The 15567-nt window shown below is 34.6% G+C and overlaps 1 protein-coding gene, 1 long non-coding RNA gene and 3 other non-coding genes across 5 annotated transcripts; all 5 read right to left on the bottom strand.

The window, feature by feature from the left end:
* Positions 1–90: 90 nt before the first annotated feature.
* Positions 91–2847, bottom strand: wu:fc47e11. The gene is made up of 6 exons (NR_120315.1): positions 2772–2847; positions 2485–2576; positions 1832–1950; positions 1147–1259; positions 502–553; positions 91–255 (listed from the first exon to the last, which is right to left on the bottom strand). It is a non-coding gene; the product is annotated as a wu:fc47e11 (long non-coding RNA).
* On the bottom strand, positions 1004–1091 carry LOC137489740 (small nucleolar RNA SNORD60). Its single transcript, XR_011009108.2, has one exon. It is a non-coding gene; the product is annotated as a small nucleolar RNA SNORD60 (small nucleolar RNA).
* On the bottom strand, positions 1689–1776 carry LOC137496065 (small nucleolar RNA SNORD60). Its single transcript, XR_011016161.1, has one exon. It is a non-coding gene; the product is annotated as a small nucleolar RNA SNORD60 (small nucleolar RNA).
* On the bottom strand, positions 2328–2415 carry LOC137489738 (small nucleolar RNA SNORD60). Its single transcript, XR_011009106.2, has one exon. It is a non-coding gene; the product is annotated as a small nucleolar RNA SNORD60 (small nucleolar RNA).
* Positions 2848–7164: 4317 nt separating the features above from the next.
* ifi44a8 (interferon induced protein 44a8) lies at positions 7165–12874 on the bottom strand. The gene is made up of 7 exons (XM_001345921.9): positions 12758–12874; positions 11155–11188; positions 10053–10257; positions 9819–9965; positions 9549–9720; positions 7661–7761; positions 7165–7589 (listed from the first exon to the last, which is right to left on the bottom strand). Exons 1-7 carry the CDS (start codon positions 12819–12821, stop codon positions 7419–7421), a joined length of 894 nt encoding a protein of 297 aa, XP_001345957.2. The 5' UTR covers positions 12822–12874; the 3' UTR covers positions 7165–7418.
* Positions 12875–15567: the final 2693 nt, after the last annotated feature.

A 15567-nucleotide genomic window follows, 5' to 3' on the forward strand; every position in this document is an offset into this window, starting at 1 on the left:
TAATTAAGGATCACATCATATTTTACAAAATTATGACATGGCCTACAGCTCAATATATCATACAAACCACCAGATACTCAACTGCTTTATAGAAATACGATGCATATTTGGCAACAGCTTCTATTAACAAGCATCAACTCAAACAACATGTGGTTAAAAATGAATAAATATTTTCCAACATTGGCATTTGTGGAAAAACAGGACTTCATATTCCAAACTGCAGACCTCCAGACTGACTTTTTGGTCTTCCCACATCTGCAAATAAAAAGACAAGTATATTGAGTTTGTGCCGGAGTCGAAACCAAAACGAAGCATTTCTTTAAAAGAGCTCAGGGAGAGAGTTTACAATCAGAACCAATAATCATGGATCAGCTTAGCAAACGGTTTCTCATCACTGCAATGTGCTACAATTATCAAGGTAAGAACAGTCTCACTACAATAAGTCAGTGATGCTTATGACTGGATAGAAAAATGGCACAAAATGAGCTGGAAGTCTCTCACCTCTTGCAAAACACTTTCCAGTTGGGAACTTCAGATTAATCCATGAAAACTGCTGGAAAAAGTATTATATTGGTTATAAAGCCCATATTAATATTGGGGAGGGAAAAAAAAAAAAAAAAACATCCGAACACTAGTTCTCACATTTCACTTAAGTTAATTAACTTTGTAGTCACTTGACAATTTTGGACTGTGGGGAGGGCTTTACTTGCATGTTGATATAAGTTTCTCCCTTGGAAATACTAAAACTCTACAAACCACATAAGCTTTCTCCAAGTTACAATCATAGGCAACTACCTTACAGATATTCCCAATATTAATAATAATAATACAAAATGTTATCACCATAGTTTAATTGGTAAAACCTGAACTGTGGTCAATAAATAACAAATTAACCAAGACATCATAAAGGTTTACAGCAACAAAATGGTTAAATTTATTAAGGCATCTCCAAAATCATTCCAAGCCCAAAATGTGAGAACTCTAAACCAAGCATTAATCTAAAGAGCCTCAGACTTAAGTTTATAATCAGATGCTGAAATACAGCTTTCATACGAGGTGTCAGAAAAAGTTAATGGAAGTCATCAGCGGCTCACACATTTATTTCATCACAAGACCAGATTTGTGGTCCAAGCTCAGTTCACTTACCATCAACTCGTGTTCAATTTGATTTGTGACATGCATAAGCAAGCGTTGAACAAGTACAAATGACAATGGAGCAAATCCTTCAAGAAATTCTGCACTTTTATCAATGAGAACTGCTGGAAAGTGGAAACAAACAAACATCAGCTACAAGTATATTAAATGGAAAAGACATACAGTTCTACATTAAGTCGATGGACAAACTTAAATTTAGTCACTTGTTTACTAAATTTGAGGGTGTAAATTTTGAAGGGATGCATTTATATTTAAAACTGAAGGGAATTCTCACTAATAGTGCCTTGAAGATAAAGCCAATTTACTTGGACATTCCATTTTTTTCAATCCAAACTTAAGCGGAGGTAAAAAAAAAAAAAAAAAAAAAAAAAAGCTAAATACACCGTACATTATAGCAACCACAAGTTAGCAATGGTTTACAATACCAACACCACTAACAATAATATTCCTAAAAAAATTATGACTGACAAATAAACCTAATGTTAAATTTCAAGGACTGAAAACAGTGATAATACACCAAGCTTTAAGCTAAAGAGCCTCAGACTAAACTTAATAATCAGTTGCTGAATTACAGCGTTCATACGAGGTGTCAGAAAAAGTAAACTGAAGTCATCAGCGGCTCTCACATTTATTTTATCACATGACCAGATTTGTGGTCCAAGCTCAGTTCACTTACCGCCAACCCTTCATGTCCTGTTTGATTTAAGAGATGCAAATGCAGATGTTGAACATGTGCAAATGACAATGGTGCAAATCCTCCAAGGCATTTTTCTGCACTTGCATCAATGAGAACTGCTGGAATGTGGAAAAAAAATCTGACATTAGTTACAAGTTTGTTAAAGAAAAAGAAAATTCATAGAAAAAAAAAATCGATTGATACTTAAATTTATAATAACTGGCTTGCTAAATTTGAGGGTGCAATTTTTGAAGGGGTGGATTTAAATGTAAATCTGATGGAAATTCTTAAACTTAAATATTAGGTTTTATTTTTATTTAATACAAACTTTAAAAAGGTGGAGATCTAAAATAATAGTCTACATTAATAGTAACAAGTTAACCATAGTTTAAAATACAAACACTTTAATGAAATTACTACAACATGGCTGATTGACAAATAAAACAACTGTTAAACTGAACCAAAATAGTGAGAATCTCAAGCTTTGAAAACTAAAGAGCCTCAGACTTAAGTTTATAATCAGCTGCTGAATAACAGCGTTCATACGAGGTGTCAGAAAAAGTAAATTGAAGTCATCATCGGCTCATAATAACGTTTAACAGGACACATTACATGATTAGCTAACGTTACTTGTCCAACCTCAGTTCACTTACCGAAAGCTCGTCGCGTTCAATGTTGGACAAACTACAATGGCGAAAATCATCCAGGGCCATGTTTCCATGCGCTTCCTCCATCATGAGACGGACTGCAAACGAATATGGAGAAATGCGGAAATTAGTTTCAAGTCTACTACACTTAAGACGTATATTAAACTGTAACTTTGTTATGTACTCCCAAATCTTCAACCGGTTTTAATATAGGGGGTAGGATTTAACGTATTCTTTAATAAGTTTAATGAAAAAATATATTTTAAAACATATATTATAATAACGTTACTTACATGTTTGCACACAAAAAGCGCCGTTCCGATAAGAGAATCATCTTATCCCACAACACCAACATCGCCGTACAAAGAGGGAGAAACAACCTTGTGGCCTGGCTTTTATAAGCGGTCTTCTTTGCTCCATCCACCAGGGTATCAAACATCCGTTCAAAGTACACGCATCCCCTCTGCTGGCTGCATAGGCTCTGTGCAATAAAAATTTGGCCAACACAGCTGCAGTTAGGGTAATATAACAAGCCCCTCTATCTCTTTCTCGCTCCCTCTGAGTAGTTTAACTTGTTTTATTGACATGAAAATCATAACAATGTAATGGCAAAAAATGTAATGGCATGTTCACATTAGAATATATATATATATATATATATATATATATATATATATATATATATATATATATATATAAGTTTTTTAGAATAACAATAATAAGGATAAAATGTTATTAAATTATATTATACTTTATATTTAATTCATGATTCAATAAAAACAATAACACACATATTATTATGATCAATAACAATAATATTAATGGTAATATTAATAATAATAACTGGCTAGTGACGCAGTTTCGCAGTAGGTAGGGCTGTCGCCTCACAGCAAGAAGGTTGCTGGTTCGAGCCTTGGCTGGGTCAGTTGGCGTTTCTGTGTGGAGTTTGCATGTTCTCCCTGCATTTGCGTAGGTTTCCTCTGGGTGCTCCAGTTTCCCCACCAGTCCAAAGATGTGGTACAGGTGAATTGGGTGGGTTAAATTGTCCGTAGTGAATGAGTGTGTGTGAGTGTGTATGAATGTTTCCCAGAGATGGGTTGCGGCTGGAAGGGCATCCGCTGCGTAAAACATATGCTGAATAAGTTGGCGGTTCATTCCACTGTGGCGACCCCAGATTAATAAAGGGACTAAACTGAAAAAAGAAAATGAATTATAATAAACTGTGCATTTAATTAATAATTTAATAGAAACAATAACAAATAATACACTCTCATTCAAACAAATACACTACGGACAATTTACCCAATTCACCTGTACCGCATGTCTTTGGACTGTGGGGGAAACCTGAGCACCCGGAGGAAACCCACGAGAATGCGAGGAAAACATGCAAACTCCACACAGAAACGCCAACTGACCCAGCCAAGGCTCAAACAAGCGATCCTCTTGCTGTGAGACGACAGCACTACCTACTGGGCCACCGCATATAATATCATTATTAATAATAAAATAATATTAAATTGTAATAAACTGTATGTTTATTTCAGGATTTAATAAAAAACAATAAAATATATTATTATTATTATTATTATTATTATTATTATTATTATTATTATTATTATTATTATTATTATTATTATCAGTAACAACAATAATATTAATATCATCATCATCCTCATCATCATCATCATTATTATTATTATATTATTATTATTATTATTATTAAAATAATATTAAATAAACTGTATATTTATTTTATCATTTAATAGAAACAATAACAAATATATTATTAATATCTGTTAAATAATAACAAATTGTATTATTATCAGTAACAATAAAATATACATGAAATCTATTTGTGAATAGATATGGTTATTTAAGCATTTTAGTTACTTATTTATATGTAAACTATGCACTGTAGACTGGTTATGTAATCATTTTCATGCATTTATTTATGACATCTTTTATATATACATTGCTGATTATTTAGATTTGTCACAATTATAACAAATGTTCTCAATTCTATCTATCTGGACCAATTTGTCAATGAAATTAATTACTGATGAAAAAGTTCACTTAGGCTCAGCACAAATAGGCAATAAATCCGACACATGCAAGATCAAATATTCTACCTGTGATTTTTTCTGCTGAGGGTTAGTCTTACTGTGCAAAGGTCTGTGTAAAATGTTTTGGGCTAATGGTTAGAGTTGGACTTGTGATCCAGTATTGCAAGTTTGAGTCCCACTGACGGATTGTAGATGGTGGGAGTGAATAACCAATCCTCTGGATCACCATACTTGGCCACATGACATAACTTTCCTTTCTCTATAATAATAGCAGGACACATTTATGCAAAAAAAAAAAAAAAAGATATATATATTTTTCCGCCTGGACAACTAGGTAGAATTTAGTGCTGGTTAGTGTCTTCTTATGGTTAGCATCAAAGAAGCATTAAAGAAATAAACAGATTATTGGTAAAATAACAAATATGCAAACAAACATGCATAGAGTTTAATGGGAAGGGACCTTAAGCATGGATACTCAGATGTAAAACTATAGCATGGATTGCACAATAATCTATATTGAATATTGTTGCTCATTTTTATGTGGTCTAAACCATGGAAAACAGCTTCTAAATTACACATTTAAGCACTTACCAAGCAGGAAAAGTTGTAATATTTGAACATTTATGGTATATTGAATATATTTGTTAAAACTTTGGGCAGTCTGTAGTACTCAAAAAGTCAGGTCTGACCAATTAGAACATTCAAAAACATGAAAGTGATCATTTTTTGTTTTGTTTGGTTCAGTGGCATTGTTTGCATTCTGCTTTCAAAGATGGCTGACTGATGCATAGTGAAAACTAGAGATCTATAGTTTAATTACATTCACTTGATCTTTATTCCTTTATAAAGCTTTCAGAGCAGCTTAACAAAAGTAGTAAATTTAAACTGCTTCAGTCCAGTTTTCAGAGTTTAAGTTCAGTTTAATATGTGCGTGTAAATTGTTTAAAATTTTATAGTTGAAGTCAGAATTATTAGCCCCCTTTGATTTTTTTTCTTTTTTAAATATTTCCCAAGTGGCGACGCAGTGACGCAGTAGGTAGTGCTGTCGCCTCACAGCAAGAAGGTCGCTGGTTCAGTTGGCGTTTCTGTGTGAAGTTTGCATGTTCTCTCTGCGTTTGCGTGGGTTTCCTTTGGGTGTTCTGGTTTCCCCCAAAGTCCAAAGACATGTGGTACAGGTGAATTAGGTAGGCTAAATTGTCCGTAGTGTGTGTGTGTGTGAATGTGTGTGTGGATGTTTCCCAGAGATGGGTTGCGGATGGAAGGGCATCTGCTGCGTAAAAACTTGCTGGACAAGTTGGCGGTTCATTCCGCTGTGGCTACCCCGGATTAATAAAGGGACTAAGCCGACAAGAAAATGAATGAATGAATTGAATGCTTGGAATTATGCTTATCAGCATATATAGACAATAAACATAAATGTAACTATTATTTAATTTTTTTACAAAGTATTCCTATGTGTGTGTTCTGGTTATTTGGCTTACAAGGACAAAATCGTATCGTGACATGGTTATGATAACCTATGCATTACACTGTTTATAAAAAGTATTGATTGTTAAAGATGCAATGTGTAAGAGTGAAACCCTGTGGTTGAAATAGGTAATGCACTTTTTCACTTCGCACACGGAATGCACATTTAAAAAGAGTTTTTCAGATAAACAGATATAATTTATTTATCATCTTTCTTAAATATATAAAACATATTATTTCTATGTTTATTTTTTATGATTTTCCATGGTATTTCTATGATTTAGAAGAGTCAGAAATGTACATTCAGCACCTTTTCATGTCACACTGAACTGAGCTAAACTGAACTGAACTTAAACACTAAAACCTGAACCACACTGTTCCAGTTACTGTGACCATTTATGTGAAGCTGCTTTGACACAATCTACATTGTAAAAGCGCTATACAAATAAAGCTGAATTGAATTGAATTTTAAGGTGGTTTACGAGGGCCTTAAAACTCAAAAAATGCATTTTTTTTTTGCTCGTTTAAACTATTGATTTAAAATCTTTGGGATTTCTTTGGGACAACTTACATTTTTATGCTTAATTTACACAAATTTGTTCAAAGTGTTAAGTTAACTTAATTCGTGTTGGGACAACGTGAATAAATTGTGTGGAACTTTTTTTTTGCATTTTTACAGTGTATCCTTGTAACTCGAAACGCTTACAAATCATACTTAATTGGGTTGTTTACTTTCAAATCTTGCCAGATGTTTCCTGTGACGGCTGGGCTCATATAGTGTAAGGAAATATACATTTTTTGCTGTATAAAATACACTAGGATTTGATTCTAAATCTTTGAATTTTAATCAAATTATATCTTACTACCCACCTTTCTTCTTTACTTTCTTGACTGGAGCACGTGGATGAAATCCAAGCAAACCCGCGGAGAACAGTTTGATACACTTTTTTTTATAGTAATCTGAGTGAATGAGGGAAGATTATGCATGCTGTATATGTCTCCAACTGTCATAACAAATTAAATGCAGATTAATCATGACAAGGAGAGGAGTGCTAACAATGAACACCTGTCAATCCAAACCAACAAGAACCAACGCAATTACTAGCAAAACAATACCAGGTTAATAAGACTGGGAAATAAGAGCAGAGATGCAATGCCAAGTAGCAAATGAATTTATTTCAGCATGACTTTCAAAACAGTTGATGACACTTGATGTACATTTTTTTCAAGATTCAGTGTACATATATCTTCAGGTACCTTTTATTAATGTTGAGATCACGCTGAATATATGCATTATTGAAACAATTAAAGTTTATGTATGACAAAACACACAAAAACAACCCTCTATTGAGTCACGTACACTATTTTCTTTCTCAGCTATTTACATTTTATCCTACTCAGATGACTGTTTCAGTAGGATTCATTATCATCCAATCTGTCATTGGCAATCTGAACAATCTGTTCAAGAGCCTTCAGTATCAGAACATCAACATCATTATTAGTATTAATCTCATCATGGTAGTTCTTCACTGGGAAGATGTTTGTCATTGGGACACCGATGCTGGCACTACACAGCTCCATCTGCACAGAAAGAGATCAGTAAATCAGTTTATAAAAGCAAAACACGTGCATGTCTCTGGATGGCCACATACCTTCTCTTTGATCTTCTTGCTTGTGTAGACCTTTCTTAGATTTTTTTTGACCAGAGGACATGCTTCATCCACTTTGGTCATGACAACCACTTGAGGAATCCCTAGATACAGTACCACAAATACAGATGCAATGAAGAGTCAATAGCCAACCAAAATGTCCTCAACAAAACTGAACAAATTTGCAGCTGTGTTTGTTACTGTATAAATATATCAGTGGCAATGCTAAGGACCTAGGTCAGGGGTGTCCAAACTCGGTCCTGGAGGGCCGGCGTCTTGCATATTTTAGCTCCAACTTGCTTCAACACACCTTCAAGGATGTTTCTAGAATGGCTAGTAAGAGCTTGATTAGCTAGCCCAGGTGTGTCTTATTAGGGTTGGAACTAAACTTTGCAGGACACCGGCCCTTCAGGACAGAGTCTGAACATGCCTGACTTAGGCTGTTCTGGCAAACTCAGATAGATGTCTTTAATAGACAAAAAAAAAGAGTTTATACTGTGGGGAAGAAAAAAATAGTTGTGAACATCTATTTCTCCAGCAGAAGGATAATGTCAGAGCTATTGATGTAAGTGATCAATCCAGCTCAGCTCAATTCAACACAAAGGCCCAATCGCAATTCTATTTTTGTACCCCTACCCCTTCCCCTTGAACCTCATGTCATTGTGATCTCTTGCTTTATGTGAGATTGACGATCACGACTGTTGTAGTTATTCCATTTGTGTTATTTTTTTGGTGGGCCTATTTATCTTCAAGAAATCCCTGAAGGCATATATCATGTTTTCATAACGATCTAATGTAGGCAATAAGATTGTAACTGTACTGTGTATTTACACAGTGGCCATATTTATCCATGTAAACACACAAAAAACAACATTAACATTATAGCAGTAACACTGTAAAAAGCTCATTCTCAGCTGCTATAGACTTTTCTGACAGGGTATTCGATTGTCATCGAGTGTCAGAATGTTGTTGGACTGCTATACAGGAGTTATTATTAGAGATTATGGATAGCCAAATTTAGCGTTTTTTAATTTAGCCCTTTTTTAAAAAGAAAAAAAAAGCATGACAGTAAAACACGTACACGGATATGAATATATTAAAACATGTGTTTGTTTGTTGTAAAAAAAATCATAATAATGATTAAAAAAAATGCTAATTTGATAGCTGCACCCTTAATTCAGGGTGCAGCTATCCTGCCGTTGTAGATGGAGAATTCTGAGAAATTTTCAATTGTGGTTTCAAGTGTGGTCCTGAAAAATTATCGTTCGAAGGGGTATCCAGCCCTTCCCCTTAGTCCTACACCTTCAAGCAAAAGAGAATTGGGACACCTCTCCCCCGTCATGGGAACACGTAAAACAAGGGGTAGGGGTAAGGAGAAGGGCTAAGGGGCAGAATTGGGATTGGGCTTCTTTACTCATCATTTCTCACTATATGTCAGATCTAATTAGATGACGCTACACAATCATCATCATGATGCCACTGGAAACTACATTTCCTATGGCTTTATTATCTCACAGAATGTTGTGTTTAGGTTTGTTTGTGTATAATTGAGAACACATGATCTGCATCAGGGGTGCGCAAACCTTTTCTTATGAAGGTCCAAAAGCCAAATATGATTGTAACCCTGTGTCCAAAGTTAAATATTAATTGAAAGTTTTAGCTAAAAGTTTAGTTAATATTGTTAAAAGTCAATAATTGTACCTTGATTAAAGTAAAGTGATGAGATTATAATTTAACAAACAATTCATATTACTTTCTTCAAAAAATTACATTGCCATTTTATAGCTGGGTCATTTTCTGGGGCTTTATATACTGTAAAGCTCAAGCTGACAAGTGTAAATACAGGAGAAGCTCATAAAAACAATCATAAGCATTCAGGGGTCAGCTTTACCCTTATCTTTGATTCTCTTGCGGATGATCTGCAACTTTTTAATCAGTCGATCATCTGTGAACTGGACTGTACTTCCATCTATGATGTAAACCACACAGAAACACTGGTCGGAGAGGCTGGGGTCACTGGTGTAATGTTGATCCTTATAATCGATTGACTGCTCCTCGTTGAACTAAGATAGGAATTTCAGCATAATATTAAGCATCACACATATTGCACACATAAATCTTTTGATAAATATTATTTTTATGGTTAGCATGTTTTTCTTACTTTATAGCCATCTTTCACATGGCCAAAAACAGCTTTGATGATATCTTCTGTTTTTGATCCATGAAATTCCTCATATTCTAAACCCATGATGTCTCTGAAGACCAGGGGCAAAGTTTTCTTTTCAGTTTTGATGGTGAATTCTTTGAGCTACAAATCAAGACCAGATATATTTGCAAATCATTTTAAAATAAATCATCAAACAATAAGCTATTGGGGGATATAAGGAATACCTACCTTTTGTGTATAACTGCGACTGTCTCCATCAATTGAGTTAACTAGTGCCCTAGAAGATATCCGTCCTTGAAAGCCACAATATATAGAGTTAATAAAACTGGACTTTCCTGCTCCAGCTTGTCCAGCTATCAGGATCTTGATGCTCTTTACATTTGGATTACACGGAGAGAAGTTTTCCAGCCATTTTTTTAGGGCTTCTTTTTGTCTGTCAAAGCAGAAATAAAATGTTTCACAAATGCAAAACACCTTTTGTGCAATCTGACTTAATTTATAATGGAAATGTTCTATCTAATCTATCTATCTATCTATCTATCTATCTATCTATCTATCTATCTATCTATCTATCTATCTATCTATCTATCTATCTATCTATCTATCTATCTATCATCTATCTATCTATCTATCTATCTATCTATCTATCTATCTATCTATCTATCTATCTATCTATCTATCTATCTATCCATCCATCCATCCATCCATCCATCCATCCATCCATCCATCCATCCATCCATCCATCCAGTTGAAGTCAGAATTATTAGCCCCCTTGAATTATTAGACGCCCTGTTTATTTAATTTTTTTCAAATTTCTTTTTAGCTGAGAGATTTGTTAACACATTTATAAACATGATAATTTTAATATTTATTTTAATATTTAATAATATAATATTTTATTTTTGCCATGATGACAGTAAATAATATTTTACTAGATATTATTTAAGACACTTCTATACAGCTTAAAGTTACGTTTCAAAGCTTAACTAGGTTAATTAGGTTAACTAGGCAGGTTAGAGTAATTAGGCAAGTTGTATAACGATAGTTTATTCTGTAGACTATTGAAAAAAAAATAAAGCCTAAAGGGGCTAATAATTTTGACCTTAAAATGGTTCTCAAAAAATTAAGAAATGCTTTAATTCTAGCTGAAATATAAAAAAATAAGCCTTTCTCCAGAAGAAAAAATATTGTCATACTGTGAAAATTTCCTTGCTCTGTAAAACATAATTTGGGGAATATTCCAAAAAAAAAAAAAAACATTTCAGAGGGGCTAATAATTTTGACTTCAATATTGCACACATAAAAACAACAAAGATAGCTTATAGCTTACCCCCAGTCAAACTGCCTCCATGGTTTATCCAGTTCTATAGAGATAAAACACACTGTTCATATATAGCAATCATTTTTTTATCTATAATATTTGTACACAGTGCCGTCTTGCAAATGCACATATAGAGCTCAAACTCTGCAGAGCAGATGCTTTCTAAAGTCAAACATGTGTTATTGCTAGCTAGTTAATTCTATAATCTCCACTAATCTTTACATGTGAAACATAAAATATGGTTTTACTACAGTACTGTTGTATAAATAAAAAAAAGAATCATATAAATCTTTACACTGCAGCTGTACTTTAGATTAGTAGGCTACTCGATATTTCAGAATACTTAATTGCTTTTTCATTGCTGGCCTATTTTAAGAAAGTGTAGAGCATTAGAGGGAGTGACCAAACTTCACAGAAGATTGCTGCAGTATAACTGTTACACTCTAAAAAAACGTTCTTACATGTTTTGTTATTTTGTTATATTTTGTTATAATTGTGTTGATTGTATGAGAGAGAGAGAGAGAGAGAGAGAGAGAGAGAGAAAGAGAGAAAGAGAGAGCACCATTAACACCTGACTAAAGTAAAAAAAAAAAAAAAAAAGCATTAAGGGCTGTTCACGTTTCGTGTCTTTTGTGCGCGCAAGTTGCACAAAGGTCTGCATCCAGACCCCTCTCAAGAAACTCGACACAGAGGACCATAAACACCTACTGCCAGCTAACGCTTCTGAAGTGTTATTGCAGAGCAGCACAAACAGCATGCAGAAGTAATGCCGTGGGTCACACCAATCACGTGGCGCAGAAGTATAAACCAGACTTTAAAGCATATATTATGGGAACAGCCTCTAAGTCTGAGTAGCTTTACTTATTACTAACATGTTTGACTTTATTTCTGCCTGACTTTGAAAAAAAGTTCACTGTGAGCTTTACGGAAAATGTTTTGTTTAACATCACTTTTGATGGGAACAGTGGTTGCTTTTATTGGGCACATTGGCTCATAAAATTAAACACTGAACTATTACGATAAATTGTCTTTATTTAAATTCAACATGGTAATCCAGTGTTTACTTTTAACAAAAATGAGACTCAGCAATGCTTCTATCACATTTAAAAAAAACACAGTGAACATCTGAATTTCTTTAAACACACTAACTTCAGAAGCATATGCATTTCATCAGTGGTAAAATGTTTATTTATTTATTTATTTATTTATTTATTTATTTATTTATTTATTTATGCTGTGAGCCATGAATGAGTTTTGTATTCTCCCATCAGACACTGCTTTTAATTTAACATATTGAATATTTACTTTTCACCTATGTTAAGTTTCTTTGACAATATACATTGTAAAAACACTGTAGAAATAAAGAGGAATTGAATTTAACACTTTTTTAACACCACATTTCATTTAAATGTATCATTTTCTTATCCTACAGATGCCACGTAATCACACTCTTGTGTTAATGAATGTATATTGATGTAAATTGTTTAATAGGACTTAAGTGTACATTTATGTAGTAAATATGCAGCAGTATATTCATATTCATAGAGAAATGAATGAAATGCCTAATTCTGCTGGTTTAATCATTTATGCTGGCCACTAAATATACTCTTACCTGGATTTGGTGGTGGTGGTGGTGGTTGATATGGTTTTTCTGGTTGTGAGTCTGATCCTCCCATCTTTTTCACCCTTGAATCTGTCTGGTACACAGTTGGCTTGTGTGACTGCAAGCAAATGAATTCAGGACTACACTAACAGTTTTATAGACATCAAATTGTTTCAGTTTCACTCTCACTGGGAGGCCTCCTGGGAGACACACACACACACACACACGCGCACACACACACACATAGACGCACACACACGCACACGCACAGGGAGAGAGAGAGAGAGAGAGAGAGAGTGATAGGGTTTGGTATATTTTATAATGGAAAGTGAAAATGACAAGTGGTAATACCTTACTTATTAATGTTTTGGAGTTCATTTGGTGCTTTTGCAACCCAGAATCTAGTTAATGAATAAATATGATAAAAGCAGAAAAGTAAAAGTGATAAATGTAAATCTTTTTATGGTGATGTGTAAATCAATTTCATCTGAAACTTGCTGATGCACTCAAAACACTGATTAAACAAGTCAAAGGCAATAATTCTGGCAGTACTTTGTGTCCTTGATGTCAAAGCTGTGTATGTTTCTTTCATACTGCATGTATGATCTCTGGAGTCTTACTTACCTATTTTCTTTCTGTTTGAGCTACGTCTTATACATCACTCCATTATTGACAGCAGATAACAGACCTTGTTTGCAGGAGCAATTCACTAAAACACTGGTAATGTGACCAGTGAACTTTTCTTTTCGCTCTTAGTCATAATGTGGTATGGAGTGAAGTATATGAAAAAAAAAAAAAACATTCATTCATTTTCTTTTTAGCTTAGTCCCTTTATTAATCAGGGATCGCCATAGCGGAATGAACCACCAACTTATCCAGTATATGTTCTACCCAGCGGATGCCCTTGCAACTGCAACTCATCACTGGGAAACACCCATATACTCTAATTCACACACATAGTGTACACTACAGACAATTTAGCTTATTCAATTCACTTATAGTACATGTCTTTGGACTGTAGGGCTCAAACCAGCGACCTTCTTGCTGTGAGGCGATCGTGCAACCCACAAAGTTATACAACAATTTTGGTATTCATTTTTAGTATTACATTATTAATACAGACAATTATTAATTCATGGCATTTTAGCATAATTCTGAAAAATAACAGTTTATGACACAGTAAGAGATGAATTAATATATGAAAGTACTGTAAATTTTCCACTAATATCACAAATTAATTTCCCTCAAATTCTGTTACATTGTAAAATTATATTTTTTAGGATAAAAAACTGCAATGGCTGCAAGCTGTTCTTACAGGGTTACGAGATCTGGCTGCATTTACTGTAAATGAAAAGTGAAAGTGATATAAGGCAAGGCCTTAACATTTGCCTTTACACTGCACTTCTGCTGAACTTTGAATAGTCTCAGGTTCATGTGTGATAATGACTTTAGGTAAATTAAGCTATTTTCACAAGAAAATTGTATACCATGGAGATAAGTGTTACCTATTTAACTGCATACTGTTGGGAAATAGGAAATTAAGATTAACTGCAAAATGTGTCAATGTACTGTAAATTGAACATTACAACTGATGGTTATGTGATGTGCTAATGCTTCTCTCTTTTGCAACAAAACGTGATGTTTGTTAACGCTTATATGTGCAATTTAAGGAAACTTGCTGCATCACTCAAAACGAACCCAGAATGTTTTCTTCAAAACAACCAATCAGATAATTTTGTTAGAGCAGACTGCACAGAAGGAGGGAGATTCAGACCACCGCTACAGCTGCCTCTAATGTAAAGCATATACAGTATTTTAAACTCGCTTCAGGTCAATAAATAAATACATAAATGATTACAATGTGTATAGTCAGTTCGTTAGAATAGTCTATGGATATGTTGTGATCACAAGCGTTGTTGTCTCTGCTGAAGATCACTTCCTTATAGCGCCAAACTACAACTGCCAGAAATCATTGCACTCATCACTCCTGCCAGAGCTGACAATCATCCGGACACTAACACACACACAGCTGAAACTCATCTTGGAATAATTATGGCACTATAAATACACCTCACTCACACACACTTTGCTGAGTCTTGTTTTCCAGCGTTATTTGTGTCTAGCCTTGCCATGTTTTTGACCATTGCCTTGTTTTACCATTCATTTTGTTTTGCCACCTGTCATGACCATTTGCCTGTTTTTGACTTTGCTCGTTAGATTACCTGTTAGAGTGCCTGTTTTACCTAGCCTGTGTATGACCTTCACAAAATAACCTCTGTTGTCAACCCAACTCATTACAATATGACACCACTATTCTATTTTTTCTGTTATAGAGCTTTATCATAGAACACAGAAATACCCATTATGCTTTGCATGTAGGCCTTCACATAGGGAGGAAGCTCAAAACTTGTAGTTGGCTGGTTGTAATCTGTTTTACTTGCTTTTGTTGTCTGTAAACTAATATTGCTGTTGACCAGCACCACAGCGCCCAGGCTCATTCTGAAAACATACCCATACGTATGGATAATATACATTTCTGTAAAGCGCCAAATACATCACAGGAGGTACTTTTTGCAGTTTTTGTTTTCACGAATCCACCAGGGCCTGCAGTTGAATGACTAACTGTCTGCCGGACTGACTGACTGACTGACTGACAGACAGACTAACTGACTGAATGACTGACTGACTGACCGATCGACTGACCCACCCTCCTCCTTCCCAAAAAGCAACAAATAGTGTTTTCAAATGCACCGATTAATGCAGCCGTCCACACGGAGGCAAACAGTCAGCTGGTAAGCGCAAAAAGGAACGGCGTCATA

The sequence above is a fragment of the Danio rerio genome, chromosome 1 (assembly GCF_049306965.1).
Source record: "Danio rerio strain Tuebingen ecotype United States chromosome 1, GRCz12tu, whole genome shotgun sequence".
Classification (NCBI taxonomy): Eukaryota; Metazoa; Chordata; class Actinopteri; order Cypriniformes; family Danionidae; genus Danio; species Danio rerio.

What these genes read in the sequence shown, in the direction of transcription:
- ifi44a8 (XM_001345921.9), bottom strand. Translation starts at nt 12,821, where the DNA reads ATGGGAGGATCAGACTCACAACCAGAAAAACCATATCAACCACCACCA. An exon ending in TGGAGGCAGTTTGACTGGGG is followed by an intron (nt 10,258 to 11,154) that starts GTAAGCTATAAG and finishes CTGCTTTGACAG; the next exon opens with ACAAAAAGAAGCCCTAAAAA. An exon ending in GCAAGAAGATCAAAGAGAAG is followed by an intron (nt 7,590 to 7,660) that starts GTATGTGGCCAT and finishes CTTTCTGTGCAG; the next exon opens with ATGGAGCTGTGTAGTGCCAG.